At 41.4% G+C, this 27,738-nt stretch overlaps 1 protein-coding gene across 2 annotated transcripts; it reads left to right on the plus strand.

Annotated features, from left to right (window-relative positions):
* Positions 1 to 497: 497 nt before the first annotated feature.
* LOC308336677 (myosin heavy chain, fast skeletal muscle-like) lies at positions 498 to 26,426 on the plus strand. 2 transcript variants are annotated; one of them, XM_080794163.1, is made up of 41 exons: positions 502 to 555; positions 1,345 to 1,390; positions 1,512 to 1,730; positions 1,818 to 1,961; positions 2,546 to 2,702; positions 2,795 to 2,822; positions 3,503 to 3,614; positions 3,740 to 3,832; positions 3,920 to 3,983; positions 4,161 to 4,259; positions 4,368 to 4,471; positions 4,713 to 4,851; positions 6,063 to 6,181; positions 7,501 to 7,650; positions 7,766 to 7,936; positions 8,596 to 8,899; positions 9,087 to 9,151; positions 9,465 to 9,552; positions 10,433 to 10,550; positions 10,639 to 10,762; positions 10,901 to 11,037; positions 11,752 to 12,007; positions 12,316 to 12,558; positions 12,719 to 12,895; positions 12,978 to 13,123; positions 18,408 to 18,498; positions 18,774 to 19,163; positions 19,304 to 19,430; positions 19,604 to 19,722; positions 19,816 to 20,012; positions 21,963 to 22,146; positions 22,405 to 22,570; positions 22,826 to 22,950; positions 23,053 to 23,361; positions 23,468 to 23,671; positions 24,084 to 24,209; positions 24,439 to 24,609; positions 24,703 to 24,807; positions 24,903 to 24,998; positions 26,094 to 26,222; positions 26,331 to 26,426. In XM_080794163.1, the coding sequence occupies exons 3-41, from the start codon at positions 1,524 to 1,526 to the stop codon at positions 26,349 to 26,351; spliced, it is 5,805 nt and encodes a 1,934-aa protein (XP_080650289.1). In that variant the 5' UTR covers positions 502 to 555; positions 1,345 to 1,390; positions 1,512 to 1,523; the 3' UTR covers positions 26,352 to 26,426. The 2 variants fall into 2 exon arrangements, with proteins under 2 accessions (XP_080650290.1, XP_080650289.1); XM_080794164.1 differs by lacking the exons at positions 24,084 to 24,209; positions 24,439 to 24,609; positions 24,703 to 24,807; ... (1 more) ...; positions 26,094 to 26,222; positions 26,331 to 26,426 and adding an exon at positions 23,798 to 23,817 and having other exon boundaries at positions 498 to 555; positions 23,468 to 23,753.
* Positions 26,427 to 27,738: the final 1,312 nt, after the last annotated feature.

The raw sequence follows: 27,738 nt of genomic DNA on the forward strand, positions 1-27,738 counted from the left end.
CAATGACCTATTGTAGGAATACAAGTACAAGTTCGGTATTCAAAAGTTGCTTGAATAAAAGTCCAAAAGTTTTGGCATCAAAAGTATTCATTATGCAGAAGGTCCCATTTAACAAGGTATGTATTCAAATCCTTGGAAAATAGATCTACACGTATTTCTACATTGTGTTATTGATACTTTTATTTAAGTAAAAAATGTGAATCCCCTTCTGTAGGGAAATACTCAAGTAAAATGACAATTATACTCAAGTACACTATTTACTTATTTATTTTCCTCACTCAATATTAAAATACTTTATTTGGCAAAACATGCTGTGATGCCAGCCAATTATGCTATTTTTATCTACCATAGATATGGCATGTACATAAACCACAAGCACTGGCTATCAAGTATCATGGAATGATTTGGCAATAAGGATGCTATTGCAATGTCAATATGAAGGAAAGGACATTGGAAGGACATTCCTACTTTTACTTTCTGCATAGCATGCAATTATCAACTGATATAAGCATGCTGAGACAGACACCCATTGCTGAGGAGTTCAGAGTTGCATTGGTGAGTGAGACTTCATCTGTCCTTCATAGTCACATTTATATGACATCATATAAATGTTTTAGAGACGTTAGCTAATCATAGTGATATAAATCTATTAGACATGCTGGCTATTAATCTTTAACATGGCTCCGTACATAGTGCCACATAGATACTTACATGGCCCAAGGCAGAATAATGAGTGGACAGCATACTGTAGTTGTTATATTGGAGGCTACAGACTAAAATGATTGATTGTGCATTCTCATTCTTATTATTTTTATTAATAATAGATTGGAACTTGATTTTGTCCATTCATTTCTATTTAGATATGTCAATTATGTAATGATTGTTTAAATCATACTTAGCATTGCATGTACTTTTACATCTACTAGAGTTATTATTATTTTAAAGTAGCAATATGTTTTACCTCTGAATGTAACCTTCATTCTTGTAACCTTAAAGTGTATTCGAAAGAAGGAAAACAGTTAATCTAGCACTGCTTCAGTATTTAAAAAAAGAAAAAAGAAGGAATAACAAACAAACAAACAAACAAAAAAAGAAACATGGCTGTAATGACAAAAATAACTTGATGAAGTTAGGAATAAGCAAATGAACAAAGAAATGAAGATAACTTAATGGGCAAGCATAATTTAATTTAAATGCAATGCAGGTCATAATATAAAATGTCTTATGAAGTGGTGTGTGGCAAGAACGGACATTATGATTCACATAAGCTAATTTAGTTAATGATTAGAAATTGTATAAAATCGTTCAACTCATGTTAATGTCCTCCCAATGTGTTTCTTAAAGACTTGAGGGTTGCACAAGGTTCCACAGCTACTGGTAGAGGGGAAAAGTGAGTGTTCATATTTTTTCTATTAAACTTACACTAAGCTACAAACATAATAGTACTACAGGTATCGGCTCAGATCTCAAGTCAGCAAAAGCATTAACACCATCTATTTGTCGGTCTACAGACAGTCGCCACCATGAGTACGGACGCAGAGATGGAGCAGTACGGCAAGGCCGCCATTTACCTCCGTAAACCAGAGAGGGAGAGAATGGAAGCACAAGCTGCGCCCTTTGATGCCAAAACTGCAGCATATGTGGCCGACGTTAAGGAGCTGTACCTCAAGTGTAAAATTACAAAGAAGGACGGTGACAAAGTCACTGTGGAAGTGCTTGACACAAAGGAGGTACGTAGGTGGAGGTGGATCTAAATTGAAATAGTGACACAGTACAACTGTAATCGAAAGACATTCTGAAGTTGTTTTTATTTTTAGGAAAGAACTGTAAAGGAGGATCTCATCCACCCTATGAACCCTCCCAAGTATGACAAAATTGAGGACATGGCCATGATGACCCACCTCAGTGAAGCCACTGTCCTGTATAACCTCAAAGAGCGTTATGCAGCATGGATGATCTATGTAAGCTTTTCTACACACAGAGCAGTACAGTATTGCACCTCTCGATGGCAGAGAAAGAAAAATATGATGAAAAAATGCAATGATAACATCAAGTGAAAACCATGGCATAGAATAACAAATTCAAACAAACTCATGGTTCTGATGTTAACTTGTTCATTAGTTGTGTTTGTGTGTGTGTGTGTGTGGGGGGGGGGGGGGGTGGTGGTGGGGGGGTATGCATTTATTTATAGGATAGTAGACTGACAGGAAATGGGGAGAGAGATGGGCAGTGACACGCAGCAAAGGTCACTGGGATCGGAACTCGAACCCGCTGTCAGGCTGGTGCCTATGGTGCCATGAATCGCTACAACAGCGGCCCGGGCGAACTTTCCCATTAGTTGATGCCACTTAGTTGCGTGTGTGTTTGGCCAGTAGTCACTTTGAGTGGCAGCGTGCTGTGCCTTCGCCATTTTGGAGCTCAATATGTCGGCCACCATACGATACACATACCCCAGATCCGGAGGAGGCGTCTACCTTTTAATGTCTACTCTACAGTATGTCTATGTGTTGTATGATGTTAATGTTCTCTCTCTTCTCCCCTGCAGACCTACTCTGGCTTGTTCTGTGCAACTGTGAACCCCTATAAGTGGCTCCCAGTGTACGACCAGGAGGTTGTAAATGCCTACAGAGGCAAGAAGCGTATTGAAGCTCCACCCCACATCTTCTCTGTCTCTGACAACGCCTTTCAGTTCATGCTGATGGGTACGTACTAGTCAGGACAACGTAAACAATATTTAACTATAATTGTTTTATGCTGTATCCAAGACTTAAATATTTGTTTTACTTTTTTACAGATAGAGAGAACCAGTCTGTCCTGATCACGTACGTTACCCATTACTAGGCATTAAAAAAGAATATTGTACCAGGCCTGGAATTTTGTCATTTTAGGGGCAAGGCCACTTGGCCTTTGTTGCACAAATTAAGGTCAAATGCCAGGGCAGGAAGGCCATCAAATAAAACGATTTTAGTCCATTGAAATAATTAATTGAATGTAAGTGTTACGGATTTTGATTATATGTAGACTATCTGCAGTGAAATAAATAATGGCATTTACAATCTGATCCATGCTCAGCCCTGCACCAAAGTCACTGGATTGGTTTAAAGATGGGGAATCAGGGAAGCTAAGAATTTAGAATCTCAACAAAAGACACTGGTGTCTACATGACAAGAAACAGACATGGAGAAAGTGGTACAGTCAGCTGGGGAATTATAGGCTTCAGGGCATGGCATGTTTTGAGGGGCACAAGGCCAAACTGATGGGCAACGACGGCTATCGACACATTTCCTGGGCTGTGTGTGCTCCAGTTCCTGTTGATTTCATTGGATACCATTGGTCATCTGACCAGTTTCATTGGCTTTCATTGGATCAAATCGACAGGAACTGGAGCACACACAGCCCAGGAAAAGTGTGGATAGCCTTTGTGGCATCCCTGAAATTCCTGTCCTACGTTGTACACAAATTCACAAATTGCATTTCTCTGAATGTATGCATTTATAACCAGTGGAGAATCCGGTGCCGGGAAGACTGTGAACACCAAACGTGTCATCCAGTACTTTGCAACAGCTGCTTCTTCTACTGGAGAAAAACCCTCAGGCAGTAGTGGCAAAATCCAGGTATAATGTGCAGGTTTTTTAACAAATACATGTTTTTGAACATAAAGCATTTATATGAAATGTAGCAATTCATTTTAAAATCATTCTAACCAAGTTTTAAATTGGGCGATGTCTAAAACATTCAGGGGTCACTGGAGGATCAGATTATTGCAGCCAATCCCTTGCTGGAGGCCTATGGTAATGCCAAGACTGTGAGGAATGACAACTCCTCTCGCTTTGTAAGTGTAAATAATGGCATTTTATGAGAATACCCGCAATAATTCCACAATGTAGAGGGATGCAACAAATTGTGCTATATCAAACAGGGTAAATTCATCAGAATCCATTTCAACACATCGGGTAAACTGTCCAGTGCTGATATTGAGACATGTAAGTATGAGGTCCACAGATAATACATTATACAGGCATTAATTTGAGGATTACATTTTGAGTTCCGTACAACCAATATAAATAATAATAATAATAATAGTTATGCACATCCCAGATTCCCATATAGATCATAATTATTATTAATATTATGAGTTATGTTCAACCCATATACTCTAGATCTGCTGGAGAAGTCCAGAGTAACCTACCAGCTTTCCGCAGAGAGAGGTTACCACATCTTTTTCCAGATGATGACCAACCACAAACCTGAGATTATTGGTAATTGGTTATTATTATTATTGTTAAATTGGTACTGATGATTCAGTGAGAAGAACAAACATGAATGAATGAAAACAAAGGTTCACCCTTTGTTTAATCCCTTTTCAGAAATGTGTCTGATCACCAACAACCCCTACGACTTCCCGCTGATCAGCATGGGTGTGATCGTTGTGGCCAGCATTGACGACAATGCCGAGTTGGACGCCACCGACGTCAGTTACTATTTAACTATTTATACTATTTTACTTTCTAACCCGTATATCTTTTGTATAGGTATTAAAAGGTCTTAAAAGTCACTTTAGAAATGGGCAGATATATATATATATATATATATATATATATATATATATATATAAATTACTGTATGTTGGTTTACTGTTGAGTTGTACCCAGTTTTAAGGGATGTTTGTTATGCTTAATCTCAATATTTTGAACACATCTTATTGACATCAGGAAGCTATTGACATCCTGGGCTTCAACGGTGAGGAGAAACAGTTAATCTACAAGTTAACCGGTGCAGTGATGCATCATGGGGTCCTGACGTTCAAACAGAAGCAACGTGAGGAACAGGCGGAGCCAGACAGCACGGAGGGTGAGCTGCATCTTTACTATTATTATTTATTGCGAATGCAATGAGCAGCTTACTATGGAAGCTAGGCAAAACTGTCTGTCTGTCTGTACGTGTGTCACGCTGTGACATCACCCGCCCGCCACCAGAGGGCGCAGCTGTATCACACACACACACAAACACACACACACACACACACACACACACACACACACACACACACACACACACAGTAGAAAACTTAAAAAAAAAGGAAACGTAAAAAAAAAAAAAAGTACGTAATTTATTCTAATTGTTGTTATTGCAATTTACAAGCGGTGTTCGCTTCCCGCGTTCGTGTGTCTTACTTGTCATTATCACGGAGGGTGAGCTGTGAGAGAAAGCGAGTGCATTTTCAGGCACCGGCGTCAGCCATGTTTCCACATTAATGCAACACCCTAAACCTAAACTAGGGATGTCCCGATCACACTTTTTTACTCCCGATCCGATTCCGATCATTTGAATTTGAGTGTCTGCCGATACCGATTGTTCGTTATCTGAGATTGATATTTTTTATAGAACAATATCCAAAATGACAGACAATATCCAGTCTAATGATATGGATATAATATTCATGTTTTTTTGCTCCCAATCAGATTCTAATCAGTAGAGAATGACGTGATCGGCCTCAATTTCAGATCACGCGATGGGGTCGGGACAATAACCTCACAGGGAAGCCACGGGTGATTTTTAACTAACTGGCAAGTTGGCAACACATGTCGGGTTAGGATCAAGGCATCTTCAATTAAGGAATTAAGGAAAATAATGCACTCTTTGTCATAAGTATTGCAGTTACTTTTCATTATTGTGACTTATCTATATTCTGAGTGAACTAAGCTATTTCCAATATTTATTTTCATAATTTAGACTCTAGTTATTTGGTTTAATGGGATTTTAGGGCAAGACCTCGACCTCGCGCGTGCGGACTTGGCCCCCAGCCTGGTACGCTAGTCAAAATATGGCCCTTGAGGAAATTCTATTGTGGAACCCTGGGGTAGAGATATGTTGTCGATGTCGGAATAATGACTGTCTTACCAAAGACTGGTCTAAACTATGATCCTAGATTACCATCTCTATGCATTTGACATATTACCTTGTGTTACCTTGCTTATTGTCAGAGTTTAAGTCACTCTCTGGATTACGAGCATGTGCTAATTGCCTAAATTGTAAATGTACAAATTGTATCATGATTTCAGTGGCTGACAAGATTGCCTACCTGTTGGGCATAAACTCAGCAGCGATGCTTAATGCATATTGCTACCCCAAAGTGAAAGTCGGAAACGAGTACGTCACGAAGGGCCAAACTGTGCCACAGGTGAGTAAATTCCATTATTTCCATGATCTGATTTAAGGTTTTAGGTTTTTAGGTTTATTTATTTAGCACATAAAAATATAACAAAAAAAATAGACAATACATATCAAAGAAAAAAAAACACAATGCAAGGAAAGGAAGAATCCAGCTGGCTTATTTGGAATACTTTCCTGTATGGAAGAGGTCATTGATAAAGCAGATTAAAAGTTCATCATCAAGAACATTACAGAAGTCTAAAAGTTGGCAAAGCTGTGCAATAAAGAAATAGAAACACAGAGACTGCACAAAAAGGGGACATAAACAATACAACAACAAACACACAAAAGTAAATCATGTAATCTACAGAGGAATAAATCAGATATTTCTTGAATATTGGCAAGGATAGTGAGGATTTAAGTGTAGCATCCAGGTAATTCCATAGATGAGGGCCTCTAAATTTGATGAATGATTGATGTTTGGAAGTGCGACAATAGGGTAATTCAAAATCATGTTTACTTTGTCAATGGGTAATATTGAATATTTAATAAAGAGCGATGGCTCATACCTATTTGAATGTGAAATCATTCTCAGTAAACTTTTTTGAATGATCAGTAATTTAGTGAGATACTGTATGTTGAAGAATATGTAGCAGCCCAGACAATATTACAGTAATTAATATGAGGGAAAATTAAGCTGTGTTAAATGACATGAAGGAAGAACAAATGGGCAGATTGTTCTCAATATACCAAGCATCTTCATAGACTTCATACATACAGTATCAATATGTTTCCAATTTAAATGTTCATCTAATGACACCCAATAATTTAGTATGTGGAACCTGGCAAATTTCAGAGCCATTGATTACAATTCTAGGTTTTTCTTTGAGAATTTCTTGTTTATATTGCTAAAAATCAACACATTTAAGGCTGCCACGTATCTTCTGTAATTAAAATGATCCTCCAACATTATTGTCTCAGCCAGGCCTAATGGCTCGCCACCAGGAGGTTGACTTTTGCACAAAAAGGTTTTGTCCAAACATCACACAAATCAGTACAGTAGATCTGTCTAGTTATTAAACTAAACAGATGTGTCATATTCCGCCCTGATTGGCTATGATTGACTTCCAAAGTTTGCAAGAGTGCTCCGTTTTGTACAAAATGCTGCAAGAGTGTGCAATTTCCATGAAATTCTGCACGCACATTCATATTAGGCTGAGGACAAAATTCCAATGACATTTGGCTTTTTTCATTGCTTATTGTAAATTGCTATGTTTAGTGCCTAAATTGTAAATTGTGTAATTCACACGCCCATACTAATAACGCTACAAATAACTATTTCCTTAGGTAATGAACTCTGTCGGTGCCTTGGCCAAGTCCATATATGAGAAAGAGTTCTTGTGGATGGTCATTAGGATCAACGAGATGCTGGACACCAAGCAGCAGAGAAACTACTACATTGGTGTGCTGGACATTGCTGGTTTTGAAATATTTAATGTAAGCATGAACTTAATTGTTTTAAGTGGTATTGGACTTGTTTTAAGTGGGATACAGTGCATTTTTGTAACAGAGATTTTAAGAAACTGCAGGCTAATGATATTTCCACTCACAGTTCAACACCCTGGAGCAGCTGTGCATCAACTTCACCAATGAGAAACTGCAACAGTTTTTCAATCACACCATGTTTGTTCTGGAACAAGAGGAATACAAAAAAGAAGGCATACCCTGGGATACTATTGACTTCGGCATGGACCTGGCTGTCTGCATTGAGCTCATTGAGAAGGTATACAATTCTTATTATATTATATTAATATATTATCATGGACTTGGCTGTCTGCATTGAGCTCATTGAAAATGTATAATTATGGGGGCACGGTGGCACAGTCGGTAGTGTTGTCGCCTGCTAGAAGGTCCTGGGTTTGATTCCCGCTGGGGACGCTGTGGGCGTGTTCCCTCCTCTGCATCATCAGTGGCCATACCCGAGGCAGGGTTGGCGAAAGGGCCTTTCTGTGTGGAGTTTGCATGTTCTCCCCGTGTCCCCTAGGGTATGTACCCTCACAAAAAGCATGCAGTAATCCTGGTCTCTAAACTGCCTCCCCCTGGCCAGCCGAGGCGCCTGATGAAGGGGAAAGGAACTGGTTGGAATAGTGCGTTCCTTCCACGTGCTACGTCCAACTAGGGAAACTCCCCCGTCAGGTGTAAAGGAGCGACTTGGACACTCATGCATGAAGGAAGCATGAGTTCAAGTCCGTTGCTCTCCCCAGGTTGGCGGAGGGTGTGTAGAGCCCAGGATCACATTAGAACATTGACACAGGGGTGGAAAAATGGGTTACAAAATTGTGGGATAAAAGATAATAAAAAAAGAGTATAATTATTTTTATTTTGTGTTTTACATTATGTTTTTGCTTTTGGTGACTTGTTTCTTGTGTCTGCTCCACAAAGCCCTTGGGCATCTTCTCCATCCTTGAAGAGGAGTGCATGTTCCCAAAGGCTTCAGACAAAACGTTCATTGACAAGTTGATGGGCACGCATCTTGGAAAGTGTAAAGCCTTTGAGAAGCCCAAGCCTGCCAAAGGCAAGGGTGAGGCCCACTTCTCCCTGGTCCACTACGCTGGAACTGTGGATTACAGTATCACAGGCTGGCTGGAGAAGAATAAAGACCCGTTGAACGACTCTGTGGTGCAATTGTACCAGAAGTCTTCAGTTAAACTGCTCCATGAGTTATATCCCGCACCTGAGCCTGAAGGTATGTTTATTAATATAATGTGTTGTATCCCCACTGAAGGTATGCTAGATCATATAATAAAATATAATATAATGTTGTATCCCCACCTGAGCCTGAAGGTATGTTTATTAATACTATAAACACTTCCGAATCTATAAGGGAAGCATTTTCATTCTGTATAACTAATGATTCTAACTCATATAAACAGATAACACAAAGAAGGGAGGAAAGAAGAAGGGTGGTTCCATGCAGACTGTGTCTAGTGCTTTCAGGGTAAGAATATTTATTCATTATCAACATTATATTCCTCTAAAAATGAGGCATTATTATTATCAACATTATATCCACATGTAATAAATAGGCATGCACGGCATGTCATGTTGGAGTTAAACAATTTCTGACTGTATCACATATGAGCTTGTAGATCAAATGGCTGAAGTTTTAAATTGGGCTTAAGTGGTTAATGAATGTTTTAGAAAAATCTAAATCTGCAAAGTAACTAGTAAAGATTTCAAATAATTGTAGTGGAGGAAAAAAGTACAATATTGTATCACTTCTTACTACTAATAAGTCTTATTCTCAATAGGCGAACTTGGGGGTGCTGATGACCAACTTGAGAAGCACTCATCCACACTTTGTGCGTTGCCTGATTCCCAACGAGTCCAAGACTCCAGGTAAACACAGAACATAAACATTTGGCGCCATTTCAATGTAATACGCTCTCCTAGAGGCCCTAACTAAGACCTAGTCATCATCATCATTTTTCGACCACGGTCGAGATCATGGATTCCACAATGCTACGCCAGACTTCCTGGTCCTTCATTGCCACCCCCAGTTCCTGCCTACTGAAGCACCGGTCCTTTATTGCCACCCCCAGTTCCTGTCTACTGAAGCATGTGTCCCTAGCGATGACATCAGGGAACGACAGCTTTCTACCTCTGGTCTGCCCTGAGGCAGGACTCTAGAGAAGAAGGGAAGATATAACCTCATTGTCAGCTCTGTAGCAGTGGCCGGCAAACTGCATTCTTCTGGATCGGACGAGTGAAGAAACACGGGGAAGGTTGTAGTGTAGACCTTGTAGTGCTAAGCCTGGATTTGGAAAAGGCTTTCTGATTTTTTGTAATTGAATAAGGAATATATATGGCTGAGGTGGTGGGGTGCGTGTTATCAGGGGTTTTTCTTTTTTTTCTTCAAATACTTATTTGGCTTGGCGACTGTGGCTCAAGAGGTAGAGCAGGTTGTCCAATGATCCATGGGTCGGCGGTTCAAATCTGTCTACATGTCAAAGTGTCCTTGGGCAAGACACTGAACCCCAAATTGCTCCCGATGTGCTGGTTGGTACCTTGCATGGCTTCCTCTGCAATCGGTGTATGAATGTGTGTGTGAATGGGTGAATGTAATGCACAATCTATGTAAAGCGCCTTGGATAAATGCGCTATATAAATGCACCATTTTCCATTTACCTGTCCTCAATACAAATATTTGAAACAGACCATACACATTTAAACAATGATTGCCACTAATGTGTCCTAATAATAATAATAATCTTTACAGGTTTGATGGAGAACTTCCTGGTCATCCACCAGCTGAGGTGTAACGGTGTTCTGGAGGGCATCAGAATCTGTAGAAAGGGCTATCCCAGCAGAATCCCTTATGCTGACTTCAAGCAGAGGTATACCCATTCCTTTTTCCAGCAGCTTTTAGTTCCACCTCTATTTAACAAGAAGTATGCAAAATGACCATGAACTTCCACAAAACAGGTACAAAGTACTGAATGCCAGCGCATGTCCCGAAGGTGCGTTCATGGACAACAAGAAAGCCTCTGAGAAGCTGCTTGGGTCCATTGATGTCCCTGTTGCTGAGTACAAGTTTGGACACACCAAGGTAATCTTGCTTAACATTATGGACAGAGGACTATAAAGGTTTATGTTTACAGTTGTTATATTACAGTGTTGGTAACATTGTATTAAGTTGTATTCAGTTGTTACAGTGTTGTTACAGTGTTTGTAACACTGTATTCAGGTGTTCTTCAAAGCTGGTCTGCTGGGGACACTGGAGGAGATGCGAGATGAAAAGCTGTTTGCTCTGGTCACCATGACTCAGGCTCTCTCACGAGGTTTCCTCATGAGGCGGGAGTTTGTCCAGATGATGGCAAGAAGGTACTTTGAAAACACACTTTATTCAATATTTAGTACAATTTTCATTGCTGTTCAACACACATTTTTATAGTGTCAATTCACTATAATAAAAGCTTCGTAGCGTATATAAACGAGGGAAGAACCCTCGAGCAGAACCAGGCTCCATTGTGGGTTGCCGCCATCTGCCTTGTCAGGGGGACAATAATACCAACAGCAATAATAACGGACATAATAACATTATAAAAGCAGCTATAACAACCTGCAAGGAAACCCTCGATCTGCAGCTGGGGGTTCACAATCCACAAAAAGTAATGCTAAGTTGATTGTACATGAGTATGAAACTAGGGGCGAACCATACATTATGAGTCAAGGTTGTGGAAAGTGTTATTTTATATTCACAGATATTATTGTCTGGAATGAGCTGTATATCAAGCAGTCTCATTCTAAACTCTCCTATACAACAGCGTGAAAATACTGTTACACAGGCTGTGCTGGGGATTTTAGGTTTTCAGTGGTTTTGAATTTTGTGACTTCATGTGACGTGTGCTATGTAATTTATTGGTGCTATGTAATTTTATTCGACTTATGCAATTTATTGGTGCCATGTAATTTAAATTAGCTATTTTTATTTATGTTGCAGGACCACATTGGTGTGGCTTGTATGTGTATATCCTGGTTTTAATTTATACTGTGACCAAAATCAAATCAATCATGACTGCAACTGTGTTCCCTCAGAGATGCCGTTTTCACCATCCAGTTCAACGTGCGCGCATTCTGCAATGTGAAACACTGGCCATGGATGAAGCTGTACTACAAGATCAAGCCTCTCCTGCAGAGTGCTGAGACTGAGAAGGAGCTGATGAACATGAAGGAAAATTACGAGAAGATGAAGATTGACCTTGCTACTGCCTTGGCCAAGAAGAAGGAACTAGAGGAGAAGCTGGTGGCTCTGGTGCAGGAGAAAAATAACCTTGCCATGTCAGCAGCATCAGTAAGTACATTTTAACTCCCTCTGATCCCTAAAAGACTGTGCTCTGGCCTGAACGGTTAGCTCAACCGTCTGGGCACCTAGGCTGCCAAACCAGCCGTATGGCGTGCCACGGGTTCAACTCCCGAGCCTGACGGCCTTTGCCGCAAGTCACTCCCCATCTCTCTCCCCCTTTCCTGTCTGACTATTGCCCCAAAAACAAATCTTTAAAAAAGAAGTCTGTGCTCCCCCAACAGGCAACTGCAAAAGTATATTTCGACCAGAACAAATGTTTGCTCCCTTAAGTTTTTTTCTTCTTCATTGACAACCAGGGAGACGAGGCTCTGAATGATGCAGAGGAGAGATGTGAAGGTCTTATTAAAAGTAAGATCCAGTTGGAGGCGAAGCTCAAAGAGACGACTGAGAGACTGGAGGACGAGGAGGAGATCAATGCTGAACTGACTGCCAAGAAGAGGAAGCTGGAGGATGAATGTTCTGAGCTTAAGAAGGACATTGATGACCTGGAGCTCACCTTGGCCAAAGTGGAGAAGGAGAAACATGCCACTGAAAACAAGGTATAGAATATACTGTATACTGTTTTCAGTGGCACGTTTCTATAATCTATATACTATCGATTCTACTGTAATTCAAGATTAATACACCCTAGTCCCTGGAATTCACTTTGTAAAGCACTGATCCATTCCTGCTCTGCTTGTTCTGCTTACTGCATATCAGGTGAAGAACCTGACCGAGGAGATGGCCTCTATGGACGAGGGTCTTGCTAAGCTGACCAAGGAGAAGAAGGCGCTCCAGGAGGCCCACCAGCAGACCCTGGATGACCTGCAGGCAGAGGAGGACAAAGTCAACACTCTGACCAAGGCCAAGACCAAGCTGGAGCAGCAAGTTGACGACGTGAGTTTTACAAAAGTGTATCGGGATGTTCTGTTTATTGTTTCACTGAACAATGGTGTACAAATAATGAATCATTGTGCAGCTGGAGGGGTCTCTGGAGCAAGAGAAGAAGCTCCGCATGGACCTGGAGAGAGCCAAGAGAAAGCTTGAGGGTGATCTGAAACTGGCCCAGGAATCCATCATGGACCTGGAAAATGACAAGCAGCAGTCAGACGAAAAGATAAAAAAGTAATGTGGAAAATAATAATAATAATAATTCAGTCAGACAACTCAAGGAGGATGTAATATATATATTTATTGAATATAAGATAATCAATGCAATATATTTATTATGGTTTGGCGATGTATTGGATCTGCTTTTTAGGTACTCAGGATCAAGCGCATCAGTCCCGACCATAGGGACTCTGAATCCCCCCGTACCTAAAACAGTAGATCCAAAATGACAGGTGGTAGCTGGGGTGGAGGTGGGTGCGCACTTGTATACCGCAGCGTAGAGTATACAATAGAAAGCAGCAAGCAGAATTGAGCGCAGCCAGCAAGACGGCAAAGGATGTACAGCAGCACGCTGATACATCGGCAGTGGGCAAGCAAGAAGGCAGAGGAATGCAAACCTCTGGTTCAAGTAGCCGGTATGAGAGATGGGGTGAGCTGTGATTGGCTGAGTGAGGTTCCCTGACTGAACTTGCTCTGCGCATGTCTACGACAGGCACAAATGCTCATTTCAGTCAGACAACTCAAGGAGGATGTAATATATATATTTATTGAATATAAGATAATCAATGCAATATATTTATTATGGTTTGGCGATGTATTGGATCTGCTTTTTAGGTACTCAGGATCAAGCGCATCAGTCCCGACCATAGGGACTCTGAATCCCCCAACAGCGCAAAACATCCGAATCCCCCAAAAAGCAGATCATCCAACACCAAACTTTAAGCTATGTGTACAACAGAGCACCTGTTGTTTCCTGAAACAGGAAAACCATACCGATATCCTTCCACAGGGAAAAGTGTGGGCTTGGATCAGACATAGGTCATGCTAGAATTATGTGATGACTAGTCAATGTGTTCAACAGTACAGCGCCTGTTGATCCCTGAAATTCATTATTCAGGAGTCCTAAATGGTGTCCTGGTTTGCTTGCTGCAATGCAATACCAACTGTACAGATGCCACCTGTACTATACCAACCCAACCAGGACATACCGAAAAGGACATGCTAGAATTATGTGATGACTATAGTCAATGTGTACAACCAGAGCACCTGTTGTTTCCTGAAACAGGACAACCATACCGATATCCTTCCACAGGGAAAAGTGTGGGCTTGGATCAGACATAGGTCATGCTAGAATTATGTGATGACTAGTCAATGTGTTCAACAGTACAGCGCCTGTTGATCCCTGAAATTCATTATTCAGGAGTCCTAAATGGTGTCCTGGTTTGCTTGCTGCAATGCAATACCAACTGTACAGATGCCACCTGTACTATACCAACCCAACCAGGACATACCGAAAAGGACATGCTAGAATTATGTGATGACTATAGTCAATGTGTACAACCAGAGCACCTGTTGTTTCCTGAAACAGGACAACCATACCGATATCCTTCCACAGGGAAAAGTGTGGGCTTGGATCAGACATAGGTCATGCTAGAATTATGTGATGACTAGTCAATGTGTTCAACAGTACAGCGCCTGTTGATCCCTGAAATTCATTATTCAGGAGTCCTAAATGGTGTCCTGGTTTGCTTGCTGCAATGCAATACCAACTGTACAGATGCCACCTGTACTATACCAACCCAACCAGGACATACCGAAAAGGACATTCTATCATTATCATTAATATCTGAAATCAGTACCCAGTAGTCTACCACCTGGAGCTTTTAGCTGCAACATGATCGCATGCATGATCATGATGCGGCAACGCTGCTGCTGCAAGTTCTGCCACAGTGCATTTTTTTTTTTTTTTTTTTAACCAACATAATTCAGAGCTCATTAGTTCTGAGCCTGAAAAATGCATCCGTGTTTAGCGGAGCATAGCTTTCGTCAGCTGCAGAGGACCGCCGGCCTGAGAAACAGAAAGAACATGCAGAAAACAGTTTTAAGAGTATTGATAATATCCTGCAGCAAAAGAGCAAAATAATGAATATATGTAGCAGCAGCAAGGTAACCAACATAATTCAGAGCTCATTAGTTCTGAGCCTGAAAAAATGCATCCGAGTTTAGCAGAGCGTAGCTTCCAACAGCTGCAGAAGACCACCGGCCCAGAGCTTGTAGAGTGTAGCATTTGGAACTTTTGGTGCTGCTGTGCCGATCCTAAAGAGTGTGACGTGTAGCGATTAGGAGGCAGCCCACAGCCTTGACACAGAAGAAGCAGCTTTTGCAGAACCAAGAACTGGCCAATGCTTCCGGAATCCGCCGTGAATAGGGGCTCATGACATTTGCGGATGGACAGCATGGCAGAAAACGAGGCATGGAAGAGAAAGGACAAAGACCAGTGTTAGTTGCTGTCACAGATATACCTTAATGAAATTAGTTGTTTTGAGTGATTTTATGGTGGGCAACCAAGCAAAGTCAGAAGTGGAAATGTCATGCATAGGATTTACCACATAGAAAGTACGAAACACGATTATAGATTGCCAGTAGATTACTCACTGAAGGATCTGGAGTGCAGCTGAACGCCAGTTATAATGCCTTGAGATTTAAAACAGTTAACTAAAAGCACTACTATGATAGGATACACAGAAGCACTTAGAAGATGAATAGGACCCTGCAGAGTTGTAGGTTTTAAGATGATTTGGCAAACCAAAACACTACTTAAGTGGCTGAGCGACTGCATGTGAATATAGAATTAAGAACTTAAAGAAACAAATGCAGCCTAGGTGAAGATGCAGATTGATTAACTGAGGACCTGCCTCGTGGTTTCAGTAGCAGCAGATCCACGTATGCCACCAATGTGAGCGTATCCGATAATGGCTGCAGCTGCGATGAAGACTATGTGACTATGCGGCAAACCACAGGGAGGACCTTCCCAGCATCCAAGGTTCATCTCGTCAGTATGATCACTATGAAGGGCTGTCACTCAGGAAATGGAAACAGAAGCAGTATGAGAACAGGCTATGAATCGCTTTAAAATGACATGGATATAGCTAAAGTTGACGTTTAAGCGAGTTAGCTTCAGTCACATTATAGTATCATCTAAGCCGTACGTTGATATAATTCAAATCAATCATTTAGTAGCAGTGTTAGCAACGCAGTAACACCATACCTCTTTCCTGGGCTGAGCATAGGAGAAACACCACGCCTCTGTTCCTGGGCTAAGCATGCAGAAATATTAGCAATGAGCCAATGCCTATCTTTAAAGACAGACTGTGCGTTTTATTTAATGTTAAACACTTCCCTGGCGCACCATATGTACTTACCTGTAAAACAGACCCATAGAGTAAGACAGAGTTACGAAAACTCCGTTCACTTCATGGGGCCAGTTCAATGGCGCGGCTCTTCTTCTACAAATGGGTAGAAGGACAGAAGTAGGCAGAAATGCATGGACCCAGGCAACAGCCCAGCTTTAGTATTCTTAAATCCATTAGTTTAGATTGTTTGCAGTAATCGTACGACAAACACATTACAGAGACTTTAGTATAGTCACTGAATAATACTTTTAAAACATTTGTCATGTTGCACACATGCCTAAATAGCTCTTATTTGCACCGCCCTCGTTGAAAACAATGTATTCAAACTCCACATCGAGTCGGGCGAGCTTGAGGCCTGAAGCACCCATTGACACAATGGCACGTTCGGAAATAGCGCACTGAGCGCACTGTGCTGTCATAATAGCCTACCACTTAAAATAATTGTTGAGATTCCTGAATGTGCAAGCATCCACCTTATAGCCGGGTAAATCATTTACTTAAACAGCAGGATCAATTAGTTTATAGATAGTTAGCATGAATCAATTTACATGATATTGATTCCTCCAGCCAAAAATAAATATCCAGCATAGCTCTGCCCAACACTAGATGCATGATACGGTACAATTCACCCTGAAATATTCCTTGGGACCCAGGTGCCATGTGGGCCTATGCAACCAAGAGCAACCTCACTGCTCCCTCAGTTGCTCTGGTCAACTCCATTTAATTCTGACTGATGCTGCATTGGACGTTTTCATTTCTGATCAGAGAACTTGTGTTGCCATATTGGAAGAGACAAGCAGCCAGGTCCGCGAAAACAAGCCACAAAATCTATCTTGAATCATTATGAAAACAAGCCAACAACGTCAAATAAGTTTATCATCATTAAACTGAGGGTGCTTCAAATGAACCGCGGGTTTAAACAACAACGTTCACCTGGCAAGTGACTTAAATAACAAGCCCAAGACGCTTATAATGTGCAGACGTGGCAACATGCCTGACAGACGCGATGCGGACATACTCTCAGAGCAATCTAGTAATGGTGGCGACACTAGTGTTTGACTCCCTTGGCAACAATGGAATGCGGAAGTGCTAGTTCTATCTCAATGGGATAGTTCCAGCCAGGAACAATGTTTGGAACTATACCAGCGTGTCACCACTCTCCTACTCTACACTGTGGACAAACTAGTCGCAGTGTATACTTTTAATCCTGCTGCCTTGACTCTATATTACGTCCACATATTGACAGTAGCCTACTACTACGCAGCCAAAACAAGAATGCGCACCAAGCGTGACCACTGTCATAAACTGATTATAAAACTTGGCCTGGATTTACATGAGAAGAACGGCGGAAAGCAGGGCGGACGGCAGGTAAGCTGCTTCCTTGACTAGTGTTGTGAGCAGGACAGGACCCGACGTGAAATTCATTGGCTAACAAAAGCGATCTCGGTGTGATCGAGGCACGACGATAGAATGTCAACAGAAGAGAACATTTAAGCAGCAGCTTCAACTTGATCTAGGTTATTTCCGTCGATGAACAAAAGCAGTGCACGTTCTTCCAAACAATTAAACTTACTGGCTTACCAGGATTGTAATAAAAACGTGAAAGCAACGTTTAGTGCATAATCGCCCAGACGGCGAGACTGCATGGTGGCATTAGCAGCAGTAGAATTGCGCACTTGTATACCGCAGCGTAGAGTATACAATAGAAAGCAGCAAGCAGAATTGAGCGCAGCCAGCAAGACGGCAAAGGATGTACAGCAGCACGCTGATACATCGGCAGTGGGCAAGCAAGAAGGCAGAGGAATGCAAACCTCTGGTTCAAGTAGCCGGTATGAGAGATGGGGTGAGCTGTGATTGGCTGAGTGAGGTTCCCTGACTGAACTTGCTCTGCGCATGTCTACGACAGGCACAAATGCTCATTAATAATAATAATAATAATAATAATATTAAGAAGAAGGAGAAACAAATAATATCAACAATATGAAAACCACCTGCAGAATGACATTAAAATACGATGCATGTATCATGTTCTGTAAAGCACTTTGTGACTACGGTATGTCTGACATTTTTAATTTAAATACATTCATTATCATTTATCAAAACAGGAAGGAATTTGAAGTAAGCCAGCTTCTTAGTAAGATTGAGGATGAACAATCTATGGGGGCTCAGCTGCAGAAGAAGATCAAAGAACTCCAGGTATTTAATTTCTTTCAAATCTAAAGTTTAAAGATTGAGTGCTGTGATTTTTCCCCACCGTAAAACATGATCAGGTATTATTATTATATAAGGAGGAAGATCTTTTTCCAAAAAAATAAGTGTACAGTATTTGTTAAAATGTCGTTTTTGTGTGGACACGCCCACCATTTCAAGTATGCCTGGTTTGCCTGGTGCGAGGTGATTGGTATTGATGTGGATACATCTTCTAAATAAGAGTAAATGTTGATTGAAATAAATATAATTCATTTGAAAAGGCTCGTATTGAAGAACTGGAGGAAGAGATTGAGGCGGAGCGTGCTGCTCGTGCCAAGGTTGAGAAGCAGCGAGCCGATCTTTCCAGGGAACTGGAGGAGATCAGCGAGAGGCTGGAGGAGGCCGGTGGAGCGACCGCTGCTCAGCTGGAGATGAACAAGAAGCGGGAGGCTGAGTTCCAGAAGCTTCGTCGTGACCTCGAAGAGTCCACGCTGCAGCACGAGGCCACCGCTTCTGCTCTCCGTAAGAAACAGGCCGACAGCGTCGCAGAGCTGGGCGAGCAGATCGACAACCTCCAGCGTGTCAAGCAGAAACTTGAAAAGGAGAAAAGTGAATACAAGATGGAGATCGATGACCTGTCCAGCAACATGGAAGCTGTTGCTAAGGCAAAGGTAATAGAATGTCTGTGGATAGTTCTTGAGATAATACTAAAGTACTTGACAATTAGAATATTGAACTACTGTAAAAAGGAACATGACATAATAAATGTCGTTCACACAGTTAATTGACCATGTCTATTGTTAATCAACAGGGAAATCTTGAGAAGATGTGCCGCACCCTTGAGGACCAACTTAGTGAAATCAAGGCCAAGAATGATGAGAATGTTCGTCAGATTAATGATGTTGGAGCTCAGAGAGCACGACTGTTGACAGAAAATGGTAAATGTGCTTTGTAAAGTATACTTGAGTTGACATGGTTTATAAAAAGGTACCTCACCTAATTCCATATTTAGAGATGAAGTTTTGATTAACAGTTATCCCAGGCATTTTACGAATATGTATCAAAGAAAGATGATAGAACATTTTTGAACAATATTTCACTTTCTAACTAGGTGAGTTTACTCGTCAACTGGAGGAGAAGGAAGCTCTTGTCTCACAGCTTACCAGAGGCAAGCAGGCCTTCACCCAACAGATTGAGGAGTTGAAGAGACACGTTGAAGAGGAGGTCAAGGTGAGGAGGATTTCTTATTTAGACAAATAGTCCTTGGATTATATTTTTGTGTCATATTCAGTTGACATTATTTTGGCAATTTTATTTTTACAGGCAAAGAATGCTCTTGCCCATGCTGTGCAATCAGCTCGCCATGACTGTGACCTTCTGAGAGAGCAGTTTGAAGAGGAGCAAGAGGCAAAGGCGGAGCTGCAGCGAGGAATGTCCAAGGCCAACGCTGAGGTGTGTCAGTGGAGGAGCAAGTATGAGACTGATGCTGTCCAACGCACCGAGGAGCTGGAGGAAGCTAAGTAAGTTTTAGACTTAACCACACTAATGGGTCACCATGCAACTCCTTGGGTCCAAACGGTTGCAAGGAGTTAACGCTAAAACTTACTTCCACATGACAGTGAACTATAGTGAAGTGTCAATTTAAGGACTTTTAAGACATATATATATTGTGGAGTCTCAGTGGTCAAGGAGCAGGCGGAACAGGGGATTGCAGCAGTTTCAAACGGCTCTTTATTTGTTTAGCAGCAAAGTATACAGATGCATGCAGGAGAAACCCCACATAGGTTCAGCATACATTATATTCCATACAATTTAAGTTTCACAGGCGTCGTCGCCAGCCTGGAGAAGGATGAGAACAGAAGATTAGATTTCAACTCAGGTTTGTACAGTCTATGATAGCTCGCTCCTCCCTGGAGGGCTGTGGTTTTAATAACGATAAGATGTGACGGCGCTGCCTTGCTTCGTGACGTCATCGGTCTTTATCTTTAACTGTAGTGGGTCTTCTCCCCTAGCGTTGTCCAGCTCCGAGAGAGCACTAGCCGTCAGCCACTCCGGCGTATATAATGAGCGCCTGTTTGCCAGACAGGACTCAATGGATTATCAAGAATGATAGGTTTCTTTCCGACCTTATTTTGGGTAGTGTCCTTGTCGCTGTCACTGTGGCGGGGCTGCCACCCTCCCGCCGCGCGATACGCGGACTTGGAACTCCCGTCTCTATATTTTAGTCATACAGTCCGATTGTCTCTGTCCCTCGGACATTCCCTGGACCGTTCCTAAAAGCCTGTGATGAGAGGAGAATGACAGTTAAGACATGCAGAGCTATTCACATGAATGTGTGTTCGGTGGAGGTGTGTGTGTCGTCTTACCCCCCGACGGTGTGCCGTGCGTGCCTCCGTGAGCATATGTGTGAACCAGCCGCTGTCAGACGTAGACTGAGTCTTCCTTTTTATATGACGGGTGTGGCCGCTTGCTGATTTGGGTGCGGTCGATCCATCAGCTCCAGCTGGCGGAGGAGGAGATTCGGGACGTATACATTCCCTATCACACGGCCGAGGGCGTTCCTAACGGCCCGAGGCTTCTTCTGTCTGACAGCGTGTCTGGTTGCCCTGGCAACGCACTTACCATCGCGGGGTGTCGCTCTCGAGACCCCACAATATATATATATAGGCCTATATATATATATATATATACACATATACATATATATATATATATATATACACATATACATATATATATATATATATATATATATATACTAGAGCTGGGACTCGATTAAAAAAAATCTAATTAATCAGAGGCTTTGGAGTTAATTAATCTCGATTAATCGCATTTTAATCGCATATCAATATTTAACCTGAGAACAGTGAGAAACCTTTTTTTCAAATGTTTTTGGTATCCCAGTGAATAGTGACTACGGGATTCCACTCATTTTCAACATTTTACTGTCATTAATATACCTTAGAGTTGTTGTGTGGATATAATAAGAAAGTCCCCCCCATTCTGTGTTGCCTAGAACTGGAGGTCTGAAAAAAAATCAGTAACATTATGAAGTACATCTCAGTGACATCACAAAAATTTACTTCATAATGTTACTGTTTTTTTTCAGACCTCCAGTTCTATAGGCAACACAGAATGGGGGGACTTTTTATTATTTCCAGTGCACACATCTCCATAGAAAAATGCGTTTTATCCCAACAGTGATATATAGGCAGTAAGTGCCTATATAAAGTGTCTTCAGTGTGTATATGAATACTCAAATGTGCTTTACATGGCTGGGCATGAGAAAACAAATAAAAACAACTTTATTATGGGGGAAACAAAAAGGTGCGATTCATTTATCTGTAGTTAATCACGATACATTTTTCTGTAGTTAATTAATCTCGATTAACGCGTTAAAGTCCCGGCCCTAATATATACACACACACACTACCCACAATGATTTGATTCCATTCAACAATGATAAACAGGAAGAAGCTCGCCCAGCGTCTTCAGGATGCTGAGGAACAAATTGAGGCTGTGAATTCCAAGTGCGCCTCTCTGGAGAAGACCAAACAGAGACTCCAAGGTGAAGTGGAAGACCTCATGGTTGATGTAGAGAGGGCCAATGGTTTGGCTGCCAACCTTGACAAGAAACAGAGGAACTTTGATAAGGTGCTTTGACATACAGTTGATCATTTGTGTCATTTGCGTCATTATTACGACGTCATATTAATCCGACGGCGCCTTATTTTGACAACGTGTTGGTCCGACTCGCCCCATTACTAGCCCTGTCCCTAACCTCACACAGAGCCACGTTGTCGAACTAATGGGCGTCGGAATTACAAGTGAATCCTGATTACTTTGAAACATAATCATTTTAGCCTCCATAAAGTGAGGTAAATTACACATGTTATTACAAATGCTGTGCAGATCCTGGCAGAATGGAAGCAGAAATTTGAAGAGGGACAGGCAGAGTTGGAAGGAGCACAGAAAGAGGCTCGCTCTCTCAGCACTGAGGTGTTTAAGATGAAGAACTCCTACGAGGAGTCTCTTGACCAACTGGAGACCATGAAGCGTGAGAACAAGAACCTGCAACGTGAGTCTTTCTCTACATACATTCAATATACGTTTTTGCTTCAATGGTTTTTGCCAATGTTTAATCTCAAAGTTCACGTGTGTTTAATGGGAAGGCTTCATGTGTGTAATATTCAAAGTAAATATAAATATGCCTTTACATTTCTCAAGTTCAAGATTGATTGTGGATTAGGCTACACCCATTTATTTATTTTGTTTTTTCAAATGTAAAATATTTTTTTCTTCTAATTGAACCTTTATTTTCAATCAATTGCAGAGGAGATCTCAGACCTGACTGAACAGATCGGTGAGACTGGAAAGAACATCCATGAGCTGGAGAAGAACAAGAAGCTTGTGGAGACAGAGAAGGCAGAGATCCAGACCGCCCTTGAGGAAGCCGAGGTAAGACTATTAGCTTGTACATCCAATGACATTAAAAAACTGGAGTAATACATATTACATGCATAGGTCCGTTCTACCTTTTGATCCTGCGTTACATTTTAGGGTACTCTGGAGCACGAGGAGTCCAAGATTCTTCGTGTCCAGCTGGAACTCAACCAGATCAAGGGTGAGGTGGACAGGAAGCTGGCAGAGAAGGATGAAGAGATGGAGCAGATCAAAAGGAACAGCCAGAGGGTGATGGACTCCATGCAGAACACTCTGGACGCTGAGGTCAGGAGCAGAAATGATGCCCTGAGGATCAAGAAGAAGATGGAGTCAGACCTGAACGAGATGGAGGTTCAGCTGAGCCACGCCAACCGCCAGGCTTCTGAGTCCCAGAAGCAACTGAGGAACATCCAGGGACAGCTTAAGGTGCAGGACATAGTAGTTAGGCACATATCCAAACAGAGGAACTGCTCTAAGTCACATTATGATGTTTCTCTCGACATGACCACCTGAAATGTGTGTTTATTTTTAGGATGCTCAACTGCACCTTGATGATGCTCTCAGAGGTCAAGAAGACCTGAAGGAACAAGCGGCCATGGTGGAGCGTAGGAACGGCCTCATGGTGGCAGAGATTGAAGAGCTGAGAGTGGCTCTGGAACAGACAGAGAGAGGCCGCAAAGTGGCTGAACAGGAGCTGGTGGATGCCAGTGAACGAGGTTCACTGTTGCACTCTCAGGTAAGCACTGATGGAAGAAGTACTCCATTTTACTTAATTAAAAGTATCAATAGAAAATTATTAAACATTTACTTGAGTAAAAGTACCAAATAATTGGTATCAGAATATACTTATAAGTACCTAAAGTATAAATACACATTATGCAGAAGTTTTCATATATGTATAAAATGTGTTGTGAGCTGGTAGAGCAGCTATTTTCAAATTGCCAAATTATATGGTAGGTCTGAAGCTGTTTTGTAATAAAAATAATAATAGAAAGAAAATAATTTGCAGAAAGCAAAATGATTGAAAATAGTAAATGTATACTTAGTTCCTTCAGACCACTGCAGGTAAGTCAATACAAACTTTCAATATGTAGAATAAAATAATATTCACCAGTAATGTATATTTACAAACTGAATGTTGATTTTAGAACACAAGCCTTTTGAACAGCAAGAAGAAGCTTGAGGCTGACCTGACCCAAGTCCAAGGTGAAGTGGACGACAGTATTCAAGAAGCAAGGAATGCTGAAGACAAGGCAAAGAAGGCCATCACTGATGTAAGTTAGGATGCCATACCCTTATCTAGACTACTATTAGCATAATATGCTATATCCTCATGTCATTCATATTAACACACAATAACCTTATCTATTAGATATCTTCATGTCATGCTTCATAACGTCTATGTCGGGTGGTAACCTCATATGTCCAAAACTATTTACCTTTCAGGATTGAATTTCAAAAATAGCAACCATATTAACATATAATACACAAATGACTTTCCAGGCTGCTATGATGGCCGAGGAGCTGAAGAAAGAGCAGGACACCAGCTCTCACCTGGAGAGGATGAAGAAGAACCTGGAGGTCACAGTGAAGGACCTGCAGCACCGTCTGGATGAGGCTGAGAACCTGGCTATGAAGGGAGGCAAGAAGCAGCTCCAGAAACTGGAGTCTAGGGTAAGATGTAATTTACTTTAACACAGGCTACAGTACTAGACAATTTATGATATAAGAAGAAATAACCTCATAATGAATAATTCAACTGTGAAGGTGCGTGAGCTGGAGGCAGAGGTTGAATCTGCACAGAGAGGTGGAGTAGATGCAATTAAAGGTGTCCGCAAGTACGAGAGGAGAGTGAAGGAGCTGACATACCAGGTAACGTATACCATGTTCACTCTAATAACCAATATGCCTCTGACAAAATGAACAGATTGCATACAACTAACAAAATAAATTCACTGTCACTTCAGACTGAAGAGGACAAGAAGAATCTTGCCAGGCTTCAGGATCTGGTGGACAAGCTACAGATGAAGGTCAAGGGCTACAAGAGGCAATCTGAGGAAGCGGTAAGACAAAAATTATCTTTAGTTGTGGTTGCCATGGGCTTGTTGTCATAGATTTACTAACTAGCCCTTACCCGTTGTAAGATATTCCCCCCTTGTGGCCGCGGGGGGTACTGCGCCCTGGGTGCGTTTTCGCATTTAAATTCATTAATAATTTATAATGTGTTAAATTGGAAAAAGGGCTTCGTTAAGACCTCCATATTATTATGGTCAATACATGTGTGAAAAGTGGGAGCGATTGGTGCAGGCAGTGAGGAGCTACGGCGGTGTTTCTGACACACAGACAGACAGACAGACACACATTCAGACAGACATTGACTGAATTATAGTATGATAATGGAATAACTAAAGGAATAATAGGAATCAGTTATGTAATGCAATTATGCAGAGTATTGTTCAGTGTCCATCTTGCTGCTTTCCCAGATCAGCACATGCTTGCACAAGCTTGCCATGCTTCTGCAGTATGAAACACACACAGCGGCACTGCACCGCACACACGCAGAAGCACTACAACACAGGTTCTGAAAAGGGCAACCTGTTCCACAGCAATGCACAGATGCTGCAGACGTAGGCAGTGTGTTTCAGGCATAATGGTAGAACGTTTCCCAAATGGACTACGGAAAGCTATAGATTGTATTCCCTCTAAAGCCCTAACCACACCAAAGGGTCTAGACGGTTTTAGCGTTGTCCCAGCGGTGCGATATGTCCTGTTGCACGTTGACGCATGTCGTCCCAAGTGATTCAACACATGGAATTCAATGGCCCAAACCACACCAAAGGGTCACCATGCAACTGCTTGCAACCGTTTGGACCTAAGGAGTTGCATGGAGAACCTTTGGTGTGGTTAGGGCTTTATTTGGGAGTTTTCGCTCAAAGCGCCGAACAAGAACACGGTCATGATTGTGCCATTCCAATGAGGACCTGTCAAGGCTCATTCATCCAAGGCATTCGTGAACATATGAACATGATGCATGGGCTACTGCATTAGCCACAAACACCCTTTACAATTTCCTAAAATTGTCTTTTTGGACTATATTTTTAAGATGCTCTTTTCACATATTGAAGCTTTAAGTTTAAACCATCTCTATCATATTATAGGAGGAAGCTGCCAACTCTAACTTGACCAAGTGCAGAAAGGTTCAACATGAGCTTGAGGAGGCAGAGGAGCGTGCTGACATTGCTGAATCCCAGGTCAACAAGATGAGAGCTAAAACTCGTGACTCCAAGGTAAATACATACATGTGCAATGCCAAGGTTTATTAAGATGATTATCTTTAACTAGCAAAACAAAAAATATGTTGAATATCTAATAGTATATTCCTATTTTTTTTACAGGGAAAGGAAGCTGCTGAATAAGTTCTCCAATTGAAGTCACCATAAAAAGTCATAAAATATGACCCATTGGGCCCTATTGTCTTAAGTACCAGGTCTAAGACCTATAGTACTTAAGACATGCATAATAGGGCCAAATCATATTCAATAAAGGTAGCAACAAAATAATTGTGTAGTTTCTTGTATTCATTACTTCAACAATCACTTGTTATTGTCAATGGTGTGTCTATTGTATGCTATTTGACCATTACAAACACATTGGAATGCTTATTATGATTGGGTGTGTCTGGAAGCCTAATTTTCAATGTGAAAACAAATTAAAGGACCACTTCACCACTTTTCAACCTATCTTATATATCATATCATATAATAGGTCCTTTAACTTTTGTCATTTATGGCAAACTTGGTGTCTATTTCTTTTTTTTTAGTCATTAGAAACACATTGAAATGCTCAGATTTAGATTTACGATTGCATATCTAGACTAGAGCACTGGTTCCCTACTGGGTTAGGACCCATTTGTGGGGTGGTGGTGGTGTGGGGGGCGGGGGGGGGGGGGGGGGTGTTCAACCAAGGTCTATGTTTTAAGTTATTAGAGAAAGTAATTGGAGCGTTAAAAAAAAATTCTCCATTTGCTACTTTAGTTTTAGCGATCTTAACTATTTTTGACAGGGGGGCAGGGGCATTCGAACATGGTGATAAATACAACATTGTATGTCGATTTCTTTTTTTATTTACTATAGTCCTACTAGACCCCAGGAAATTACATCTGGCCACAAAAGATTATGGGAACTATTGGTGTGAAGGAGGAGGTGACAAACCTTTTTGGGAGCCCCAGTACGTACCTCTACCTCCACACAAGTAGATCCTGTGATCCCCCTGTCAAAAATCACTAAATGAAAGCAAGCAGCAAATGAAAAAAAAAAGGAACACTTATCTTTTACTTTCTCTAATAATCTAAAACATGAACCTTGGTTGAAGGTAATAATTACAAAGAAGAACAACAACAAAAAAAGTGTTGTAACATGCCGTTTTTTTCTACTTTCTAATTCTTTGTTTGGTCCAAAATATTGTGTGTGTTGTCATGATTTGTCACGACAAGAGTTGGCTTCGTACGACGCTTAAAAGGTCTTTAAATGAATAATTTAAGAAATGCCTATGGTCAAAATGCATTGCGATTAATTTCCTGGGCCACTCGTTGTTCTGAAAGGGGGAGGGACTGCGACGCTCTATAGTATCTAAATGTTGTGCTAGCTGGCCTTGTTTCTTCACTATGGTTCCTATAGTATTAGTATCTAAATGTTGTGCTACCTGGCCTTGTTTCTTCACTATAGTTCCTAATGTATCTTTCCAGTTACCACTCCTCCTAAATGTTGTGCCAAGCAGAATGAGAACGGTGTGTGTGAGCAACGT

The sequence above is a fragment of the Protomyctophum bolini genome (genome assembly GCF_963924005.1).
Source record: "Protomyctophum bolini genome assembly, chromosome: 21".
Classification (NCBI taxonomy): Eukaryota; Metazoa; Chordata; class Actinopteri; order Myctophiformes; family Myctophidae; genus Protomyctophum; species Protomyctophum bolini.